The sequence below is a fragment of the Aythya fuligula genome, chromosome 17, assembly GCF_009819795.1.
Source record: "Aythya fuligula isolate bAytFul2 chromosome 17, bAytFul2.pri, whole genome shotgun sequence".
NCBI classification, from domain to species: Eukaryota; Metazoa; Chordata; class Aves; order Anseriformes; family Anatidae; genus Aythya; species Aythya fuligula.
In genome coordinates, this window is record NC_045575.1 from 10,328,466 (window position 1) to 10,353,041 (window position 24,576).

The window sequence follows — 24,576 nt, forward strand, 5'->3', positions numbered from 1 at the left end:
CCACGCAGTCTGCAACACGCCTCCCAAGGAAGGCTTTCTTCTTTCGCTCTCTGCCTTTGTTTTTGCTCCCCATCCATGCCAAATTATCTCCTTTCGTTTCGGTAACATCTGTCCTCATTACTGCCATGGTGGGCAGCACAACCATGACAAGATGCTCTCCCTATCCTTCAGCTCTAGCCTTCTCCCGAGACTTGGAGATCCCTGTGCACAAAGCCAGCCACGTGCCACCACACAGAAGCCCACTGCCTGCAGCTGGCATGTTTTTCAAACACACTTAACAGCCAAACACACAACTCTTAATAGCTGCTAATATGCAAAAACTGTGCTTCGAACCAGTGGGGGCATGAACAAAATGCAGCTCTCAAGAGAAGGAACCTGTCAATGCTCCATCCCACACAGGACCACAAAAAAAAAAGGGTGGGGAATGGTTGTGCTTTTTCTGTTCTCAGAGGTACAAAATGCCTGCTGAAAAGTTCTGTACAAATTACAAACAGGTCAAATTCCATTCTCAAAGATATATACGTGACACTTATTAACATGAACCAGAGCTGTATAGAGATAGTTGAAGGGACAATTGAGCTCAGAGTATTTAGGTTTTTATATTAATTGAAATAAATAATCCTGAAATCTATGCAAAAGTCACAGCAGGCCAGTAAACATCCAGTTGAGCCAACCCAATTTAACATTGATGGAAACAAAGAAATTTGATTTAATGAGTTCATTCTATTCTTAACCCTAGATATTATATCCAGATATGCTTTCCAGATATTATTGTCCTTTAGAGTCCAAGATCAGATACAGTCACCAAATCCTGGAAACACCCAGGATCTAAAATAGCAGGAGTTTCACTAGAGAGAGAATGTCTCGAATCTTTTGGCTTTTATGGCTTCTAAAAACAAATACAGATAAGAATAGCTGAAGGAATTTGATTACAGAATACAGACCTAAAGAGCTTCATACATCAGGCTTTTGTATTAAATTTGTAAGCAAATCCAATTATTCAAGTATTCAATTTGTAGATATGGGGGAGAACGGAATGCATCTATCCCGGCATCTCTGACATTCTTTGAATTAACCGTCCTCTACATGCAAGAGAGCCCAGAGTAAAATTCACCTGCCCAGTATTCAGATGAAGATGCCACTCAGTTGTTATGCAGGCAGCCAAACATGAATCTAAATCAACATTTTATTGTAAAGGTTATTCTTAGCTGAAATACAAAGGAAATTTGCCGTGCTCTGAAAGCAGCATTACTTCCTTACTCTGGCAACCAAATTCAGATTTCTATAGCAGCAAGCACAAATCAGCAATGAAGAGAGTCTTTGCTAAAATTACCACTGTGTAAATCTCTGCTATATATTTACCCAGTTACCCATACTGAAGTAATTCCTCTCTAATGTACAATGTACAGCATGAAACATTTTAAGCTATTTTGCTCACAAGGTATTCAAGATGTTATGCTTGCTGCAAAGGCTTCTTGGAGCACGTTCCCTGCACTGCAGTGAGCTCAGCCACTCTCCAAATTCTTTTGGGGTGAATTATGGTAAAACTGGAGCACACAGAGAGCACAGTGAAGACACCGGAGGACTACACGGTATGCTCACAGAAGCCGGGTTGCTTCTTCAATCCAAAATTGAAGAACAGTCAAATTTTCAGCTGAGCTGTCCTAACCCAAATACTGCCTGATGAGGTGGCAAGCTCAGGTTAACAGCATTACCATATTAGATTTAATGGGATTTTTGCAAGGAGGACTCACATTGTAGCTTACGTGAAATAGTCTTAAGATATAGGTAATGTAATTCCTCCACAAATATACTCGCTCTCAGCTTTCAGTATTAGAACTTGCTTTATTTATCTGTTTTTACCAAATGACAAAAAACTTGAAATTTTCCTAGGATAAAGTAATATATTTCAAAGAGTGTAATTACTGCAGAATCAGTATCAGAACTAATGGTACTAATGTAATTGTTTAAAATGAAACCAGCTTCTGTCTCAAGAACTTGCAGGCAGAGAAGATGGATTAAATGTATCGCTTTCATTATACAGTAATAATGTATAATATCCAAAGCAATCAACACATGTATTTACTTTCAATTGCTGCCCTTCAAACAGAGAAAACTAGGAAAAGAATAAAACCCAAATCTTCATTTTTAAAAAGACTGTAAAATTCTCAGGAACTACCAGTGAAGCAGGCTAGTAAAATTCCCCTTCCTGCCTTTTGCAGCAAGCCATTTGTTAGAATAGCTATGTGTGACCTGGTATATACCATGTATCTGTACAATTGCCTCTCTACAATATAAGTATTTTGGAATATGTTCTGTAATAAATACCTTCATCTTTATCATGTGATGGCTTGACTGGAAAAGACACCTTCAAAAAGAAAGAAGCTCCCTTGCTGTCTTGGCATGGACAATATCTTATATGTGTATGCATGTACATATACACCCATGGACATAGATTTTATACCAATAATAATCATCAGAAATAAAGGAAGAATAGAATGAAAAAGAATAAGAAGAGTCAGAAGATGTAATGTATGCAGAAGCACTATGTTCTATACCATGATGAAGAGCAGCCTAATGACTAATCTGCTGGTTGACAGCTCCTAAGAGGATGAAAGCAATGTTGAAGAGGTAATCTCTTGTGTCCCGGCAATTAGCGTGCACAAATACTAACACGGTTGGTTACCGGATGATGATTACTTTGTTCTTGACTCCCTGGACAACCACCAAACAAAGGGAAATAAGTCAATTTACAGTGATGGAAAGAGTTAAAGAACAAAACCTAAACCCAAAACAACCCCCCCCCAAAAACACAGCAGAATCTGATGACTGGCACTGAAGAGATGTTGGCCACCTACTCATTACCAAGAGAACTGTATTATGAGCTAGGATGTTGCTCCAGCTCAATTTCAAAAATCAACAGCTTCTCTCTAGGTTTAGACACACTGGGGAGTACATGTGCTTCTCACGATGTGTTTCACATACCTTCCAAACACTGTATGCTTCTTGTCCAGATATGCACAAGAGCGGAATGTGATAAAGCTGGAAGGAATAAAGACATAAGGGTTAGAATATTATCTCATTGAAACTCAGCAATAGCAAGCTATGCTTAAAACCAGAAAATGTATGTAACAGCCCTCTGCAAAGAGACAGATTTCTCTCTTTTCTGGAGTCCAGCTGGCCAAATACCCTTTAACTTCTCTGTTTTGTGGGTTTTGATTTGGATTTGTGGAGTTTGGACTTCTCATTTTTATGCCTTACTAACATCCCCAAACAGTACTCCAAACATGGTGGTTTGCACCATGTCCAAAAATAATCAGAGCATCTGCCTCCTTGGCCGGGCAGGCTTTGGAAAGCTTACTGCAGGACAGTGATACATGGTTCTTGCTTGAGGAGGACATTTCTTGTGCATGACTGGGAGCTTGTATCCAGCAAATGTAGTTATATAACACAACAACCCTCTGCCAGTGTAAACTTTTATCTTTTTGGATATCTACTATTTGCATTTATATATTTTTTCTATTAAATTGAACCATCTATGATCCATCTCTCCACTGGAGAGAGAAAATTTGTGGTTTGTTACAAATATGGCAGAAGAACACTTGAAAGTATCAGAAGCAATGAAAACCTGCACAACTTGGATTCTTAGTTGTGTGTATGTGTGTTATTTTTAAATTTAAACACAGGAACTGAAATAAAAAATCCAAAGTAATCTTTACTACTAAAGCTTTTCTCTAAAGCTTAATGCTTCTTTGGAAGACCTGGACTAGAAGCATATGAGACAGAGGTTTCCACTCTGTGGTCTGCAGACCACGATGGCCCACGTTGGCTGGACATGCAGTACTGGCTCTCCTCCCTGTCTCCATCTGTTATGCTACATTTGAGACGGCTAAAAATATATAAACATTCCAAAAGCACTTTTCCATATAAGCCACTGCCTCAGGAAGTTATATGATTGCAAATAGGAGGGGCTGCAATCTTCTAGTCAATCTATTAAAACGTAGCTTGCCCTAGGAAAGCTTTGAGACGCTGTAAATGCACACTCCCACACAGGGCATACATTACAACTTAGCCTTGTGCATGGATTCTTTGCACCACTTTCCTCTTAGATATCCAAATACGTAGATTAGCAGGTGGTCACTTAAGATAGCATATAGTAATAGATATAGACAGTAACAAAAAAAAAAAAATCTGAGCAGAGGCAAATATTTTGAGAAAGTTCCTCAACCATCACTGCAGTCAAAATAAAATTAAGGACAATGGAATAAATACAACTCAGGGTCATCCAGGGAGAGAAGTCCTCAGCATTACTTGAGCAACCCTTTACACAGGGAACCCAGCTCACTCTGCATTGCAGTGACCACCACCTATGGGGAGAGCACCAGTTCTTAAGGTCACAACAGTTTCCCAAAGTCTCTAAACACTGCCTAGGACGTTTTAAATATACGGGCAGCTGGAGTCTCTCAAGGTCTTCACGTGTAAAGGAATTTCATATTTCATTTGCAAATTTTAGGGAAGCATTTACAGCAGCAGATGATGTGACTCAATATGGCACATCACTCATGAACTGTCTGTGACTCGTTTCTTGAATTCCTCCCCCACCCCCCTTTTTTTTTTTTAAAGCCTCTACTCTTCCCTAATTTAGCACCTGAGTGCTGGCAGTAACATTCAAATCCAAAATAAGCTCTACAGCAACTCAGTCCTGCAAACTGCCCGACACGTGCTTAGCCTTAAGCACGTGAGTAAGCCTATTAAACACCTCGAGACAAGCACTTGTGTTTAATTAAATTTAACCACACTGTTGCACAGCTTACCAGCCATAATAATACAAAGCATCATGAAGACCAACACCAAGAATCCCCTCCCTTGCTACCCAGTCCCAACACACAGCATTGTACACACACACACACACACACTGACTGGGGTCCCCAATAAAGGTACAAGTTTTTTCTTTGCAGTACCTAGAAAGCAACCAAGACAAAGATGGCTCAAAGTGACACCGAGCATTTTCAGAAGTCTGCTGGCAAACATCCGTATTTATGTTAGATATAAAGTAGGTTATTACAACTTTGATGTTTTAAATTTAATTTGTTGTTCTTTCTCCTTCCTTACATAATTCATTTTTTTTCCACATTTTAGTCCTTATTCTGCTTCGCACACTGAAAACCAAGTAATCTTCTATCTCAGATTTTTCACTCTGTCATGCTTGTGTTCTATAAGTTTGTAGAAATCAGAACTGTTCTTATGTATTTAAAAGCAGGCTACTAAAACGAAGCAATGTTTCTAAGGAGTATGGTATGTATTTTATTTCATTAAGTACTCAATAAAAGTTCAATATGGGACTAAATTTAAACAGAGTGCTGAGGTACAATGATTTCACGGGGATAAGAGTGGGGTTACATGAGAAAAAATGGAAACTACAAACCATAAAATAGAAAAGATAAATTAACGATATAATAAACCTACAGGTCTTCTCGACATGCCTCATGGTGCTCTTAGATTGGGTAACAGCAGCTGTAGCAACGCTGTTTTCAATATGCAGCACTTGACAGAATATTTCACTTGACTGAGCTTTAAAGAGTAGCTCATAAAATGTCATTTATTTTCTTAACGGAGCAAGACACAATGTCTAGAGGGAAACAATAAAATACAAAGAGCAAGCGACTACTTACAACTGTGATTTGTTTGTGTTAGGTCCTGAATTGGCCATACTAAGAACACCACGTCCTGTATGGGACAAGTTGGGCTTGAATTCATCTTTAAAAGGTTTTCCCCAGTAAGATTCTCCACCTGATAGAAGAAAAGGCGATAGAAATGATTGCTTTCATTGGCTTCCCACTGCATTCTATAGCAGACACTGACATTAAATTCAAGGTTTCTGGGAGTTCTGATTGCTACATATATAATGTATTCTTACCTCATCCCTACCACTAGGCTAGTATCTGAGCATGCCCTTGAAATCAGATGTTTGCAACCGTCAATACAATTCTGTGCCCCCACACCACTATCAACTGCAACAGATGAGACTGTTTATCAACAGCATTATATATCGTGTGCCAAAGAACTGTCAAGGATTTAATTTTTTACTGCTGGTCCACCACAATTTTTCTTTTTTGAGAACATTAAATCTTTAAAAGTGGCTTCCTCACAAAACAGAGCAAAGAATTACTAGTTTAATTGCACTCTGGATATAGCATTGCTTCCAAAAATAAAATATCAAGGAGATGAAATATGTTCACAGAATCCACAAAGAATAGAGACAATAAGCTCAAAAGCTTATTCCTGGCCAGCCAATGAAGAATGACAATATATATTCCTCCAAACAAAAAAACAAAGCTTAGATATTTTGGACTAGACACCTGGATGATGTAAACACATAAATACAATGAAGTCAAAAGGATGATAAAACTTTGCACCAGTCACAGACCCAGCTCTCCAAGACTGATTTCTTTTCTGTGTCTGTGGATAGAAGGAGGGTCTGTGAGACCTCTCTTCCTGGCTGTCATTTTTACATTATTTATGACAGATCTGACATTTTCATTTGCACTTTCCTCCAGGATCATTCTTAATAAGAAAAATGAAGGCTGAAATGAGTCATAGTTTTACAGTCAAATCCATAATGTTGTTTGACAAACCATGAAAAATATTTCACCTTAGGATAGTATTAAAAATAAAACAAACAAAACTATCCAGACAGGCAGCAAGACTGGTCCATCTGCAGAACTGGCTGGAGAATCCTCTAGAGTAACTGTATCACTTGCAAAGCAGGAGGTCAGTAAAGGATCTGCAATGCTTGCCAGCTATTTGCATATGTAATACAGAAAGGCAATTTGATGATATAGCTGCACAGGCAAGCTGCAAATAAAGCTGAGAAGAGTAAAACTGGCTCCTACTGAAAACTGTATGCAGAAAATCACAAGTGCACGTCAAATGAAAAAAGAGTTTCAGATAATAGCATGAAAACAAAGAATTGCTGGTGGACAGTTGCAAGTGCAAGAGGAACTAAGTAAGCGAGAAATTTTGGAAGAAACTGACCCACTTAAAAACCCAATTAATCATGTTCAAAAGACTTATTAATAGAGTTGCATGTTGCCTGCTCTGCAACTTGACAAGAGACAGCAAAAAGAGACAAACCCTGTAGGGGTTTTCGGTAATCAAGAGTAAAGGAGAAGTGATTACTTCAGCAAATCTTTGGCTGTTAAATATTTTAAGATGAGCTAAATCACATCAGCTGATTCTGTATGACAACCTCTTCCAATAGTGGGTGAAAGGGATATGGTACAGCTGCAGTCTGCTCCATTGCCTTGAAGACGAATCCAAACACCAGCTATTCTAGCCAAATCCAAACTGTTCAACCTATAACAAAATGTTTTACCAGAAGCCAAAAATTTTCTTTGCTAATGAATCTCCTTGTGTGTTCTTTGCTCCAAGAGGTTTACTCGTGTAGTGCCTGTTCCCTGCCTTGTTCAGAAAAGCCATGTTCTGGTAGGTTGTAAATAAACAAGTCAGGATCAGAATGTAGCGGGGCTCCAGGTGCTGCCTGAAACCAGAAACACACCTGCAGAGCCTGCAGGCCCCCATCAGCAGCACCACACTCTGTGTGCTATTTCTCTCTCCCTGTTTGCCTTTTGCAAATTCAGCCTTCCCTTTTGAGGCAGCTGGACATGGACTGGAAGACGTTCTCTCTTCCCACCCTCATTGCTTTGGGCCCTGCACTCCTCTCCTCCACCCCAGACAGAGCTTGTGCACCTCAGTAACCAGCTGCAGTCACATTTCCCTTTGAGAAATATGTAATATTGCTTCAAAGATCTTTTGAAGGAACTCCTCATTATTTGCAAAGCAGATGCACTCACTATCACTCCTAACCCAGAGGACTGTTTGTTGCCTAGAAATTTTCAGATAACATGCAAACATAAGCACGGCCAATTGCGATGGTACACAGCAGCAAGTGGCCAAACCCTCGAGTCTGCTACACCCTTTGACGGCTTTCAGCAGATGCTCGAATTACAGCCTTGTCAAGCTGTTCAAAGAGGGTGGACTCACCCCTGCAGCCTTTGCTGTAAGAAAAATAATTCAAAAGGCAAGAGAAAAACAGCGAGTGACAGAGAGACTCTCTGGCACAACAAGCAACCAGACCTGAGCACTTGCAGACAGGAGCAATGAGCCATGATCTTTAGGTTTTGGAAGTTATTTTTGTATGATTTCACTCCAGCTCGTACACTGAGGGTCAGAATTAATCTCATATATTTGATGGCTAACTTTGGTTCACTCCAGTACTCTTGGAAGTAAGTGCTAACGTTTTAGTAGATAGTTACAGCATCAGATCCAGTCCCTCCCTCCCTCCCTGTCTGCCATACAGCTGTTTCCAAGGCTAATTCTGTCTGCCCGAGAGCTGCAGGCAAGAGCAGAGAATGGCCTGTGCAGCATCCGCCCAAAAGGCCAGACGTCCTGGAAAGGACATAGCTGAAGTGCCTGCGGAGGCCTGGCAGCACGGGCTGGCGAGGGGAGGTGGAGACACAGCACAGAGTGAGCCAGCAATACAGGAAAGATTTTTATTTTTAAAGAATGACAACAAAAAAGTGTTCCCTTTAAATTAAAAATAGCTAGAATGTGCTGTTTGTCAAACTCCTGCTAACCTCTGGAATTGTTCCAAGCTTCAAGTATCTGCTTGAAGCGGGCCCAGACGTAGCAAGCTAGAAGATAATGAGTTAAAAGCATATATATTTTTAATTACTGAAAACCAGAATCGCTTTCTCTCTGAAGATTAAGTACAAATTCCTCATTAGTCTACTGGCATGGCAGCACAGTGCCTAATGTTCAGCCACTGGGGTCTGGAACAGGAACTTTAGACTCTTGCATTTTGCTTTCTACGTAAGAGCTCAGTGTAAACTTGGGAAAACAGCTCCCAGGCTCCAAGCCTACTACTACTAAGTATGAGGCACTCCGAAGTATCTTACAGCTTTTACTGCATTTATGCTCAACACTGCTGGGAGGTGTGGATGTGCCATCTACCTCGCTGTCTGAATGCAGAGTGGATGCAGGCAGACACAGGAGGCGGTGGAACCATCACACTGTCTAGCCTGAGCCCTCTCATGTTACACTCCCTGCGTATTCCATACAGAGAGGAGGCTCCTCCTTTATTCCCCAAATCTTCCTCTGAGAGAGAGCACGGATCACCACTGACTATATATGGAATCACGATGATGCAAAAAACTCACCCCAAAGCTGGCTTACCAGCTTGTGGGCAAAGCCTATGGAAAACAAAAATCGTGTCTGGGTGTTTGATTCACAGCAGGCACCACTGCCTGTCACTCACCTTCCTCTTGGTTTACTCCCAGATAAGATTATTTTCTGTCACAGTGGAACTGTGTGCCTACTGGACCTGAAATGTTTTTGAGATGCTATTACAAGAAGTGCTGTTAAACATTCTGGGAGCTTCTTTACTAAAATCAAGGGGATTTTACATGGGAACAGACACATACCACACAGGTTCTGCTTGCTGGACTGAGGATGGAGTGCAGAATGGATAGGGTTTGGTAACTCTGTACATGTTTTGCATAAAGCTGGAAATGGATTTGGGATTAGCTACCACAATAGACTAGCCTTCTTCTAACAGCAGCATGTATCCTGCACTGTGATTGCACCCTGAAGCATGATTCAGCCTCATATCTGCAACTTGTGCTGATAGTGAAAAACTGAATAGATACCAACCGACACCTGAAGCAATCACGCATTAGCAGCTGTGAGGAAAAAAAAATACACACATTTTCAGATTGCATTTTGAACTAAAAACAAATTTGACAGTCTTTCTTCCTTCTAAAGTTTTTTTTTTTTTTTTTTCCTCAATAAGTAAGTTTTTTTGGTGAATTTACAGAAGTTGTACAACTTTCTTGCAAAGAGCTGAGAGATGCACCTAAAGCTTCAGAAATGTAACATTCCAAAAGCCAGGTGTGGGCTGGGAATAATCATTCATGACAGTTGTGATTTTAAATAAATCCTTCCTTTTTCTGGCATAAAAATTGCTAAGCAGTGGTAAGGAAGTGGGAGGGCTCTGATTCACAAAAATGATGGCTTACTTTCTGTAATTTTCTTCTTGTCATTTGGAACAACGAGGTACATAATAACATCTGACACTTCTATAGAGCTTTCCAAGTGAGATTCTTGAATCATTTTGCAAATATGAAAGCCTTAGCTCATCCAGTAAGTACTTCTCTCCTTTCAGATAAGAGGACACAGTACTTTTAACCCACATAGCAGAGGCTGGATTTTCCGAGGGGCTGCTAGATAAAAAGGTCTTGCTCTTGCCCTTTCACCAAACTTCAATCCTGCCACAAAACTGGTCACATTTTAGGAGCTTTACTTGCTAGGAAATCTCACTGTGGAACTGACCAAGTTTGTCCACAGTGCTCTGTCTCTCTGCTACTGAAGGTTCAGAGGAGGGGGGGGGGAAAGAAAGTGCTTTGCTTTACACCAACCAAAATGGAATATCCACCTACCAGTGGTACTTTATCTTGGACTTTACAGATATTAGATGCCTCCATTGTGCCTTCTTGCATTCAAAAACAGACAGAAGCACACTCAAACCAATTTATTATTCCAACATGATGCAAGCAAGAGTAGCTGAAAAATGCCTGTGCTGCTTTAAAAATGTAATGCCCTGCATATAGTTTTTTTTTTTTTTTTTTTCCTACAAAGGGTTCAGGATATTAATCCTGTTTTTCCTACATGCAAATTTTCTTCTATTATTTGGAACACTGAAAATACAGAGCAGCTGTTCCACTTGCACTACCATGAGCTAGACAGAATTACTCACCATGTTCAACCACTTAGTTGTTATGAACAGCAGGAAAAGAGATACATCACAAATGTAAAATTCATTTTCAAATAATTAATCATTACAAAGAATGACCATGACTCAGCTTATTACTCTGAATACTGCCTCTATGGGTGGTTATTTTGTTAAAGAAACGAAATAAGCTGCTGCAGCACAATAAGATTTCTCCCAGTAGTCTTATGAAACATGAAGTTGATGGCTGCAGAAAATTAGTTTGGTCCTCTAAATTGGTATCAAACCTACAGGACAGTATATCTAACTGCTTTGGCAATGCAGTTCTGCCAGCTAAGCTAAGCTAAAGCTCTATTTCCTCTCTCTTTTCCTAGCATGGTATCTCATTTTTCATATGTCATAATCCACGTTTCTTCCTTCCTCCTGTCCCAAGGTTAACTACTGAGTTCCAGTAGTCAGTTGTCCTTCACACACAAGCTAGGTCTTAGTTACTTTTACAACAGTTTAACAAGAGACTGAAGAAGGACACATCACAATGCCGCATAAAAAAAAAAAAAAATAAGGTTCAGTGCTGCTTACAGACAGAACTGTTCAGCTGGAGGAGCTGTGGAAGCAGACAGTCAGTGACACCCCTCCCAGCTGGGCATTTTACGTCTGTGAAATGCTTCCAAATCTAGGTGAGCTGAGCACACAGTTGCCCTCTGTGTACGTATGACATGTAACCTTCAGTCACGTACTGACTGTGCCCAAACCCACCCCAAAGCTGAGCAGTCCTGGGCTTAGTTAGTAACAGAGTGGGTGATCATCTAAGCGTTGGGGTGTTGCAACCATAAACCTGACACCTGTTGCTGAACATGGGATGAATGTCAGATGACTGAAACCAAATGGTGGGGAGTTTTTTGAATAAGTCTGTCCTAGCTCATGAGTTGATGACAAGGGCTAAGTAAATAAACATAACAAAACAAAAATATATACAGGCTTGATGCACTTTCCATGCATCAGTGTAGAGAAAGTGTTTTGCTTTTGTTTTTTTATTTTAGCCACTAAATTTCAGTTAAAGCAGAAAGAAACAAAGGACATTCCTTTTGTCTCCAGTCTTTAAGAGTCTATAAAAGGCTCCAACAGAAACAATTCTGGCAGTTTAAAATAAAGGAGTTTAAAGGGTAACCCTGAATAGTCTTCACTAATATCAGCTGAAACATCTGAGAAGAAAGCCCTGTTCTAGTCATATACATCCCTGATTTTACAGAAGTCAAATTGTTTACTCTCCCAATAAGCCTCTAAAGACCATTAAATCTCTATGGACTTCTTAGCTTTCAAGATTCATCTTTTCACTGAGAAGTGGTGAATCAAGGAAACACAAATTGCTTCTAGCTACCAGATGAAATCAAAATGGGAATTTATATTACAAATAAAATGCAAGACTCAAATGAAAAAGGTACAAATCACTGAAACCCAGTGCTTCACTCCGAAATTTTCCTGACACAAGTTCTTGTGATTGCATTAATGTTACACAAACTAATGCACCAAAAGTTTTGCATCTTGGGAGCCTGGGAGAGCATCTCTGCTTTTGCCATGTTTCTATACTGCTGCCTAGCCACACTTTCCTCCAGCTGCACTGTGGAGAGAATAAGAAGCCAGAAGGGCTTTGGTAGCTTGAAATACACATGAAATTTCTGCCTTTTACAGAACTCTGAGAAGAACTACAGAGTAAAGCACATTCTTAAACTTACAGGAAATCTATCTGATCTTGTTGATCAGAGATTCCACAAAGCTAAATGAAACGTAAAACCACATCACACAACTGGAGATGTTACAATTAGATCCCAGCACCAAAGACTGGCTAAATTATGCAAACACAATCTCTGTGAAATTATGCTGGCTGGTAGATGCCTCACAGCCAAGTGTGCAGGATCTGTCAGGTAATCAGGAGCACAGACTACTTGCACCATGTGAACCTTCTAAGCTTCATTTAGTAAGTATTAAACACACAGGCATGGGAGTTCAAGAGAAGTCCAGTAGCTTACCAAACTGCCATTTGCAATATTTTTCTTGGGATACTATTATTAGCACATTAGATAAGTGATTATTTTAAACTCAGCTATGTTCAAAACATTAAAACCATTTGGTGACCAGAATGTGAATATCTCCAACTGCCATTCTTATTTGGGTGCAAACTGTCCACTTTATTGGAACTTTAACAGCCCTCACAGTTGTTTGCAAGATACCTTGTCTACAACATATTCATATTTAATTAAGAATGGCAAGGAGGAAAACAAGATGGAAAAGACTAGACATCATTATGCTCTTTTTTTTAAAAAATAAAAGAATATACACAGGAGTTTTTTCTCCAATGGTCTTATTTGCATTTTACTTCCTACTTCCTCTGTCAGGAGAGTCTTGACCTTCAATACAGCTGCACTGCCAGTCCTCTGCCAACTGCTAATTGCGCTGTCTTACACTACTTTTACCATTTGCATTTATAGAGACAAGAATGACACCAGCAAGTTCATTTTCATTTCAGAGCGAGATCTGAACTCCACCCTACAAAAGTCTGAAAGTTGTCTGAGTCAACCCATTAAATTTCTCCAGTCTCCTGACACCTTTCTCATTTTAAACAATGTTCCTTATTATATCTCTTGGCACTTGAACCAAAACTTCCCTTCTAACAAAATAAAATTGTATTTCTTTTATCAGTCCACACATATACAGTAATAAGTCTTGTTAACAGGCTTTTGCCATCAAAATCAGAACATTTAACTAGTCTGTCTTAGAGTATGCAACTGCTGAGGAACATGCAGAAGAAAAGGTGTTGGGCAACTCACACTAATATTATTTACAAAGTAAACAGTGCTAAAGTATTTAACAATTACAAAGGCATCTTTTTTTGGATGGTCTGTGAGCACACAGAGAATACAGTGCTTGTGTATACAAGTGTATACAAGTGACGCATGTATGAACTGGAATAAAAATGCACAGAACTCCACAAGACCAGACAAGGAGCTGTGGAGGCTGGTGACACCTACAAGTGGGTAGATAAAAGGTACAAGTGGATAATGAGCAAATTTGCAGCACCAACTAGGAATATTACATGACATATCAAATGTGGTAGGAAACACTCTGAGGATCCTTCAGCTGCTGTGTCTCCTGACCATTTCTGATATGACTGATTTGCATATCTCCAGCACTTAGGGAGAAGAAACAGGCAGAAGAATCTAGTAACAGTGATACCTAAACACTAGAAAAAAGAGAAGATTGGGCTTTACAAGACAACTAGCTGGGAGAACAGATGGTATCTGGCCATTCCCCAACTCAGAGGCAGGTCTCAAGTATTTCATTAACGCTGAATTTGAAAGTAACTTTGCATGAATGTGTTTCTTCCTTTGTTCTTTGCCCTGGAAGGCCAGCTGTAAAATCATTTTAATTTTCCTTTATTTATATTCTGAAACAAAAAGGAAGCAAAGACCCAACAAGAATTCTATGTGGAAGAATGCCATGTTTTACAATTAGAATATATGGGATGAAATTTTAAGCACAGTAAAGATGGTCATAAAAAATATAACTACAAAACCTGTACTTTAAAGCAGAAATACTCATGAAATACCACAGATCATCATTTAAAGAATTTTAATCTACAAGGTATCTGGATATAAACTACAAGGTATCTGAAAACAAATTAACAACATCGCACATGAAGTGAAAATAAATAGCTTACATAACGAAAACTCAATCTTACCTGTTCCTGTTCCAGTCGGATCACCTCCTTGGATCTGCAGAATTAAAATAAAATCAATACGTTACACACATATCTGTGTGAAAGACATTAAATACAAGCCATAAAAGCCAATTCTACTATTTTTTCTTCCTTCTATACTACGTGATGTTGACAAGTTAGCAACAAGGAAACCATTACTACCTATTTGGAGTTTCTTTTATCAGCTGGCAGTCATCTCCTACATTACTTATCCAAGAGCAAAATGACAGTTTTGTAAAAATAATAGGTCTCTAGGGGGTAAATAAGAAAATAAACAGACTCAAATGGGTTAACCAGATCAGCCTTTCTATTGTGTGTTAGGGTACAACCTGCTTTTTAACTGACGATGCATTGCTTTTGGAACATAAAAGGCTTTATATTTTGCTACCAATCCTCCACATGATGTGAAGGCAAAATGAGAGGATGTAGAATATTTTCTGTATTTGAATCCATGTTTCACAGTATCCTCCTCACTGTCTGCAGCGGGAAAAATCCCCATGTGAAACCAATCTTTTAGCAACAAAATTAATCACTTTATATATATGCAGGGTCTACAGAAATAATATTCCGTAGCTCAACGACAGTAGAGGGAGCGTGACATGACTAGCTACGCAGTAATAGCACACAAGCACAATTTTAATGGTGAGTTGAACTATGAACTGAGATATATAGTGCTGCCAGAATAAAAAAGCTTTTCTTTTCTCTCTCTTTTTTTTTTTTTTTTTTTTTTTTTTTTTTTTTTTTTAGGATGGAATGTAACATTCAGTGATGTCCTCTGAAAGACGTGCACTGCCTTCAGGATCAGGTTGCTAATTTTTTTGAAAGGAACTTACAGTACAGCTACAATATCCTAAGCTGCCTGGACTGTACCTATGTAAATTAAAGGTCATATTTCTAGGCCTTCTGATGGCCTGCAGTAGCAAAAAGACGTCTCAAGGACTCATAACATCTGGCAGTCTTGATATTAAACAAAAAATGCATTAGAAAATCTATTAACTAGGCTGGTAAGTAGCCAAATCTAAGTTTCAATCCTGAGAATTAAACCTTGGAATTCAACACACTTTTTCAGACTACCATGTTATTAGATACATCTCTCCCAGAAAGAGGTAAGGAAAGTAAACCGTTGCTGAAGGATTATATCTTGATATCTTTATAAAAGCTTGATGTAGGCTCAGGCATACAGGAGTATGTATATACTGGCATACTCAACGTTAAGCATATGATTAAAATGACCATCCCGTTTGAATCCAAACTGTTTGTCATTGTAAGAAGGAGCTTCACTTATATGAGAGCATCTCTTGCTTCTTTCTACCAGCTGTGTTCAATAGGATATGAAGGCCAATGATTTACAACTATATATGGAGCTCTCTAATACAAGTTGAAAGCTTAGGTCTTTGACTACTAAAGTCAGCTTTCTGTTTCAAGAAGTGCTCTTTAACTCCTTCACATCCTGGAGCACTCTCAGGAAAAGGTAATGGGACAGTATCCAAGCACCACAACCTGAAACAAAAATTCAGCTGCTTTCTGACATTTCATCTGAATATGATTTCAACAGGCCACACAATTACATATGCAAATTAGCATCTATCCCACCCTCCCCCCCCTTCTGTTCATTAACCACCCACCCACAGCTTGGGGAAGCTGATTGCCTCCTTGCCAAGGCAATGACTCCCAAAGGCTTTGTCCGGAATGCCAGTGAAAACACTACTAAATGCAGTGATACTCCGTGACAGTATTAGTCAGAGACAGCAGTTAGTAAGACCAGTAAAGTACAAATTCAGTAAATTAGGACAATCCTAGTTCTGAAGGTCTATTTTAACATAATTCTATTGCAAGTTGTCATGCATGGAAGAAACTAAATAAATATTTTGAGGACATCATGTATGTGCATTACATGGGATCTGCTCAATACTCACAACAAAATTACGAATTGATCTGTGAAAAATTGTTCCATCATAATAGTTCTTCTTGCACAGTTTGATAAAGTTTTCACACGTTCGGGGTGTCTGAAAGACAAACAGAAGTTTTAATTAAGCAATACCTTTAGCCTATCAAATTGGTCATTACATTATCTACAACAGTTACTTTTCAATCATTCATGACTATTGAAGAGGAATGAACCTCTGTCTACAGAAAAATAAAAAACATACTTTTTAAAATTATACAGGAGATACACATGTTGTGTTAAATAAATTAAACTCAGACCTTCAAATTAACACAAAGAAGTGTTGAACATTAACTCGGACAACGTGAACTCCTGGTAGATAAACTGATAGTGAAATCAGGTAAGCTCAGACTTTCAGATAACTTAGTTTCAATAGTGTACCATAATTCTCTTCCAAATGGGCACAGAAAAAAGTTCATTTCCTAGAGTAAGAAAGAACCTGACTATTCTGCTTTATTATTGCTAAGCGAGTACATTGAAGCTAACTTGAAGAGAAGCATTTGATCCTCTTCACCATTTGGAACTGAAAATGGGACTGACCCCAGAAGTCACTGTTTTGACAACTGGCCCAACACACAAGAAAATAAATAATAATAAAAAAGTCAACTCGTTTTCAAAAATCTGGAAAAAAAAAAAAAGAAAAAAGTAAAAAAAAGATGTTGAATACATTGCCACTTCTAATTTACTTTTACAGTGTAAACTAAAGCTATTTATTTGAATTTACGAGCTTGGGCATTCAAACATTTCCTTTTCAAAACCTTTACCTCTACCTAGTTGTATTCCCATATTAATTGTACAGATACTCTTCTCTATAATATTAAAGTACCTTCACACATACAAATAATATACAAAATATATGCACAAAACCAGTTTTCTGTACTTGGACATGTCTTCCAGCTCCACTATGGAGTATGTGCATAAATCTGTTCCAGCTTTACCAGAATATCGCCAAACAACTAACTAATCTGAGTTGTTACAGACTTTGAAAATGCACTTCTTGTTATATGCACTTGCAAGCAAAGCCCCAGCATGAGTCATGACGTCTGTAAACAAACACATACAGGACTCCAAGCGTTTTTCTGAAAGAGACTGATTCATTTTGAATTGATAAGAGACTATTCTTGGTTGTACCACTAGACTGGGAGCTGAAGAAAGAGAGAGTGAGACTGAGACTTGCAATTTGAAGTGGCTTAAAAAAAAACAACCAAAAAAATAAAGCCCACGGATATATTTTTTAAAAATAAGGCAAGCCCAATTACAATAACTTAAGAGTGAAATAATCTCTATCTTAAAAAAACAAAAAAAAACCAAACACACAAAACAACTACACACACACAAAAAAAAAACAGATCCATGTAATTATTCATACTGAACCATCCAGAAGTTCAATTTTCCATAGTAATTTCTCATCTGAAGCACAATCATTCTCACCACTGTTTAACACTGAAATGTCCCTTAATTATCCAAACAAACATTACCCTCCTACATGGCACCTGAAATTCTTTTATAATGATTCCTTCCTAATTACTCTACAAAGATATAGATGACAGTTGTCAGCTACCATAACTGGGAAAATAAACAGGTTCTAATGCAATCTTACACCAACTATAATCTCAGATTTCCTTTATACTTCATTTCTCAGTTATAACGGTAATGGTTTATGGTAGAACGACACTAAGACATGTACTTTGGTAGCATCCCAAGGGCAACTTGTAAGAAGACATATTCCATAAAATCTGTTTCAAGCAATAGGAGAATTTCCTATTGATTCAATGTTTATATTGCAAATTTGGAAACTTTTATTTGAACTGGACACATATCCATGAAAATAATCTTTGTACATAACTTTTCAAGTAAAATTAAATCCCTGAAGAATCATTTGTCAGTGTGTGTTTCCCTTATAAGACCACATTGTAACAACCTTGATCCTACAGTAGTGCTATTAGTTAGCACTCATGAAAAATGTCAGTAAGGATAAAAATAAGATTAAAAATTTTCTTTATGAATCAGAAATGGAATCAGCAGCTTTTAGCCTAAGGCACTTTATCTCTTGAGAGCCAAACAGTCTTTGCAGAGAGAGACATAGTTAATAAGTTCTCTGGGGGGAATACAGCAACCTGTAATTAATTTTTTAAGAAAAATGAAATCAGGCAAAAGACTAAGTCCCTTAGGGATATATACCAAACTGTTTTAAACTTGCATAAAGTTGATAACCCAATACAGTTTTCCTATTTAATTTCAATACTTGATTTGTAAAATATACATTAAAAAATGGACTTAGTAATGTGTTTTTCCATGCAGGACCTGTGCTGACCCTTCTTTCTAAATTGTTTTCTAGTTATTATATCTTTTCCCAGAAACAGGCTTTTCAAGTGCAACTGCAGAAATATTTTGTGTACATGCAATAATAATTTCACCGCAAGGTTTTCTTTAAATAATTGCCACCAAATTGGTTCCCATGGTCACCTCATGCATCATACAGATACATTTGGCAGGTAAACAGTTCCTTAGCAACATTACCATTACCTTTTGTGGTGCTTTTGAGTAGAGACACAAATAAAAAGGTTTGCATTCAATCAGTAATAAACCCCAGTTTCAGTCATGCAGTCAATCTAGAATATCTGGCTCAGATTATCTGATTTATTCAAAGCATTAATGTTCTTGCCAAATCTCACACTGCCAAGCACATTTCAAGGACTGTTTTAAGCAGCATCCTGTCCAAAGCAGAAGGGCTTGAGGTTCCTGGGGAAGGTGTAGAACGAAGTTGTGTTCTGCACTGACCATGTAAACACAATTGTCTTTGAAGTCTTTGTTCCAACTACAAAGGCCGATGAGAAATATATGTAAACAAACCTGACTTTGTTACACGAGTGTAAGATCTTGCGGAAGATGTCAGACTCACAGTCTTGGAATGCAAACCTGTCTACTTTTTCAGAAACCCTCCACACCACTTGCCTCACACAATTTCTCAAGGAGGAAGGGATGGCCAAGACACCTAGAAATGTGGTAAGTGCAGCAGACAATGCCACTTTTTTGTTGGCTCATTAGTGACAATGGACTCCAGGCTCTCTTTTTACTTCTGGCTGTTCTTGTCTCAAATCAACAGGAACAGTTAGCTTCTCCCTCTATTCCTTTTACATTAATCAGGAAATTACGTACGTTATTTTATTCTCCTATGACTTGGACATATACAGTCAGGGCGAAAACACCACCTTATTTTGTAATATTGTTGATTCAAAAGACAGTAACAGAAAGAAAAGTTAGGTTGTAAATCTACTGCAATGGTTTCTTGGAAGGCTGCAGTGATAGTCCCATGAAGGCAAACAAAAAAATTGCAGAAAGCTGAAGAACATGGCAGGACAACCCTGAGAAATCCTCCTTTTCTTTGGTCAAGATAGGACGACAAAAATAAACATGGCTCTGCATGATGTCCTTCAACTTAAAGACAATTCTATTCTCTACAAGTGACAAACATTAAGAAAAAAAATATTTTTATTCTGTTCCCACTTCTTTTCCCATTTATTTTGAAGATGCCATATAACTGTACTTCAATTGTTGAAAACTCATGCCCAAGACAAACACTAAAATTTTAATAAACCCTTAGAGACAGGAATGCAGAAGAATGCTTATCACACAGGAAGACCCAAATGCTGTGCCTGGCTCACAGACGGGCATATAATGGGGGTAACAACCCAGTGGTTTTCTAGTAATGCTTACATCTTCCTTTAACTAACACACTTAGGGGGGTAACTTGACATGGAAACATCAGCACTCTACCAGTCACTAAACCTAGACAAATTTCGGAATTAAAAAGATTGCTACTCAGAGTGACCATGCAAACACAATAGTGACAAGAGACAGATTGTGAAATCATGGAAAAGGGGAAATAATGAAAAAAGGTATATAAAATTTAAAAAGAAACTCTTCCTTTGCTATAGTTTCCTTTGTGCCAGCAAGGATTGTTACAAACCAGGCAAAATTCACCTCTCCCGCTGCAACCCAAGACCAGAGGGGTAAGACAAACCAAGCCAGATCACTATCTGATTCTCACTTTGCATCCCTCCTTTCTCATCTGTTGAAATGGGTCATCACATTTGTAAAAGTTGGCTTAACTCAGAATTTGTATTGGACAGATGAAAGGCCAACCAGAAGTAGACTAAAAACCTGCGGCACCCCTGTTGCCAAGGTACAGGAGATGGGAAAAAAGAGGAGCTTCTGAGTTGTTGCTATGACTGCAAGGAAGAAGGCTTTACCATGTGAAGAGCTAATCATTTCAAAATGCTTCATCCCTTGAGGATCTGCATGAACCTTACAGAGAAATTTCACACTAAGCATTCAGAAGCTGTCATTTGCACATCTGTATAATTTCCTTGTGCTAATTCCACTTCCCTTTTATTTCTTTTTGTCTCTCTAAATTGGATGAACTGTTGTAGTTGCACTAAAACACAGAGCCTTGTCCATTAACCCTATGCTTCAAAGCAAAAATAATCTGCAATAATGAAAAGCTGATTCCTCATGAATTGAAATTGCATTCTACAGCCTTCATCTTATCACACAAAAGCCAGAATCCTGCTATTAAGAGGCATGAACTAGTGATGGAAATTTCTAAGGCTTCAAACTAAGCTTATTTTATTTTTTCCTTACATAGATCTCCTTTGGCAGATTTTCTGTTGCTTTAGTCCATTTACATACATGCTCTTTAACCTTTTTTTTTTTTAAAAAAAAAAACAACAACAACAACAACAAAAAACCAAAACTCTAAAGCATTTTCACTCTTCATTCTAGCTCTTCTAGAATGAAGATTTCTAATGCATGAACCATAAAGAGTTGATATAGTAAGGCTTAAACTCAGTTCTCCCCATCTCCCCACTCCTCTCAATATGCAATCCCCACAGCCTATCAGTCCCTGAGTAACAAACTCACCCTAATAAAAGCTTGGCTTTATTTAGGGCTTAGTCAGAGACAGCGTTATAACCGTAATAAAGCAGCAGTTTCAGGAATCACCATCTATCAGGTGCAAGCATCTGCTTCCTCCACTAACTCACAGAAAAAAATTGGACATACAAATGGTTTTAGTGCATTTCAATACAAAACACTGTACCAGAAGACAGATTAGGCTACCTACCCCATTTCACTTTCAAATAGACTATGAGCACACTCAATTTGTCTCAGAGCAAGAGGGACAAGAAAATCTAAAACTCCACAGAGCCCGCTGCAAAAGCTTGGGGAGAATTCCAGTGTGGGAACTCAAAACATTTCTCCTGCAGGAGGATTCATGATTGTAGACCCTGATATCACCCCCTGCCACTTCTACTTTCCTTTAAAACACTTCCCCAGCACATGAGAGGGATTGATCTGGTGACAGGTTATGGTGACAAACTACAGCTGCCTGCTGTGGTTCAAATCAAAGAAGATGCTGTTCATGTACGAGAGACCAGTCTTCTCAATCTGATCATGCACTGAGCAAACACATTCAGATCAATTTGTGATCAGAAGAGCACAGATCCAATGAGATAGGAAAGATGAAAGCATCATGGCACTGTGGGGTAAAACACTTGGCTAGACTCGTTAAAAAAAACACTTGGCTAGACTCGTTAAAATTAAAACAAGAATCAGAACAAGCAAAGTATGCCTCAGGTAAAAGATTGTTGACTTCATAGCAATCATTTGCCTATTTCACTACCTCAAAGTTTTCTAAGAACAAACAGCAGAATTCTTGCATTCTCATTATACAGAAACCTACTATAATTTAATTAGCTGTTTAGCAATCTAACAGATTGCTAAATTTCACTTTTCAGAAGCACTTTTCAGTTCTGACATTAATGATACTACTGAAAACTTTTCCAAAGTCTAAGTAAGATGTTTAGCTTAGACAAGATGCCAATAAAAAAATGACATACTCCATTCCCACCTCCTGACTTTTTCGCAAGTAGGGACAATCAATCAGTTTAGCTGAGAACAATTCAAGTTAAACAGGGCATCTAATTCACTCATCTAATTTGTCAACGTTAACTGCTAGCTCTCCAGAGGCAGCGCCGTCATTCCGAGCCGCAGTCATTACTTTCCCTCTAACTTATTTATTGTAGTAGTAGAAAAGAAAACAATCCTTTCCCCCTCAAATTTGTAAGTCACAGGAGGGTTGAGGAGCTTGTCAGACAGTGCAGTGCAAGGCTGGGCACCAGCAAATACGACAGCATCACTAAGTACAGCTAAAATGAGGACCCAACTTTAATTGCTTGAGTAACCTCCAACAGCTGTAAAGTTTGGAGTATCGCAGGTCCCACAGCGGCTCTCTGGCATTTCTTCAGTCTGCAACTGGCACATAAATTCTGCATTTTAAGAAGATGCACCTCATAACCACTTCCACACTAGACGGCAAAGCTCTGGTAGCTGTCAGCCTCCCAAGGTCACCCTGCTCTCATCAGAAGAGCCAAGGTACAAACAAGAAACATGTCACAGGAAGATGAAGAGCAGCAGCTGTGTAACTCCAAACCGCCTACCTCATCCTCAGGTTTGGGATCACTAAGTGGCAGACGCAGCTGGTATGGGACTCCTGCACCGTCAAATGTCAAAAAGCAAAACAGAATCCAATAACGATCAATTCCCTCTACCAGATCCAGCTTGCCAGGGATGCTGGGGAGGTAGAAAGGTCCAAATGTGTAAAACATATTCCCAGTTACCCAAAGGCAGAAGCTGCCAGGAAACCATGCAAAGAAAGCCAACGTCAGCCACGGTGCACAGACAGGTACACAGGGAATTGGATAAACGCCTTCCTCATTTCCACGTTGAATGGCCCATTCTGGCAATGGGGCTCCTATTGCCCTTCACTGCTGCAAAACAGAGCCGAGGAGAAGTGAAAGATGGTAGCACACAGGTAAAGCATTTCCTGTCCGTATCTCACAAGAAAATGTTTCTCCTATTTCACGCATAGGTGTCGTGTCCCTTAAGTTAAGAATAACTTAAATACTAGTTTCTAGCCTCTTAAGAACAACCAAAAAACAATCTGCTAATCAATATTGCTGCACAGGGCCATTCAACTACCAGCCACAAAGAGCACCAGATCTGTCTGCCATTGTAGCACTTTGAGGTAAAAACACACCAGGAAATAAAAACATCCTCTCTAACAAACATTTTTATCTGACTGTTCTACTGGAAGAGGACAGTTTTGTTTGTTTTTAGCTTCTGTTGACTAGAACGTTCAAAGCTGAAACTTGCAGCTCTTTCTACAATGACATATTTTGTTGAAAAAAAAAAGTGAAATAAGCTATTTATAACCATGCCAAAACCACCGTACTTCACCCCTATGAGCATATGACTGAGTGAACATGACACTGGTAAAACAGCAGCCAGATATTTGCCAAAGACAGCTGGCACAAATCGAGTTAGAATGGACATTTAAATTGGAGGGAAAATGAGAGATTCAGGAAGACTGGGGGACCTCGTCATGCAAGAAGGTCAAAGGATTTTTTAAGGAACTCACTTCTTTCCCACTGGAAATGGAAAAGAAGTTTACAGGCTTCTGATCTTTGGATCAGTCCCTCACACAAAAGGACAGATGATTTCAAAGAACAGGGACTAGATTACACATTTATAGATCAGAGACATATTTAATAGGTCAGAGGGCCTCAAAAGATTAAAACATCACTGTCTGTAGAATAATGGCTTCTTCAGATAGTTATGCCAAGACATCATCATTAAGTAGAGTTTGCCAGGTCCTAAAACCTCAAAAAGCATTTGTGGAGCGCTTGACAGAGCTCTGAAACCATCTCACATTCTTCTTTGTTATGCCAACTTGCCCTTAAAACTTAAAGTATTAAATCAGAGAGACACAAGGGAATTAACAAAAACTGCCATGGCAGTTAAGGATTAGTATTCAATTACCTCTATCACATGTGTTTAGCCACCAGATCATTACTGCATCGTGATCATTTGTACGAGAACTTAAAATGGAGAAGGGAGATAGTACACAAAACAACCAAACAATACAATGAAAGTAAAAATAAGTCTCTGTACCCAAATTAGCCACATGACGTAGCCACATCATACAGCACCCCAGTGGCAAAGGCACAGAATTCAGGCTGTTCCAGCTCC

At 38.8% G+C, this 24,576-nt stretch overlaps 1 protein-coding gene across 1 annotated transcript in view; it reads right to left on the reverse strand.

Moving 5' to 3' along the window:
- PPIL2 (peptidylprolyl isomerase like 2) overlaps window positions 1-24,576 on the reverse strand; it is a 72,171-nt gene that overhangs the window by 10,254 nt on the left and 37,341 nt on the right. The window contains exons 13-16 of the mRNA XM_032199171.1: window positions 16,457-16,546; window positions 14,523-14,556; window positions 5,673-5,790; window positions 2,986-3,042 (exon numbers count right to left, since the gene is read on the reverse strand). Coding sequence (XP_032055062.1) covers window positions 2,986-3,042; window positions 5,673-5,790; window positions 14,523-14,556; window positions 16,457-16,546 — 299 coding nt within the window. The remainder of the gene's footprint in view (window positions 1-2,985; window positions 3,043-5,672; window positions 5,791-14,522; window positions 14,557-16,456; window positions 16,547-24,576) is intronic.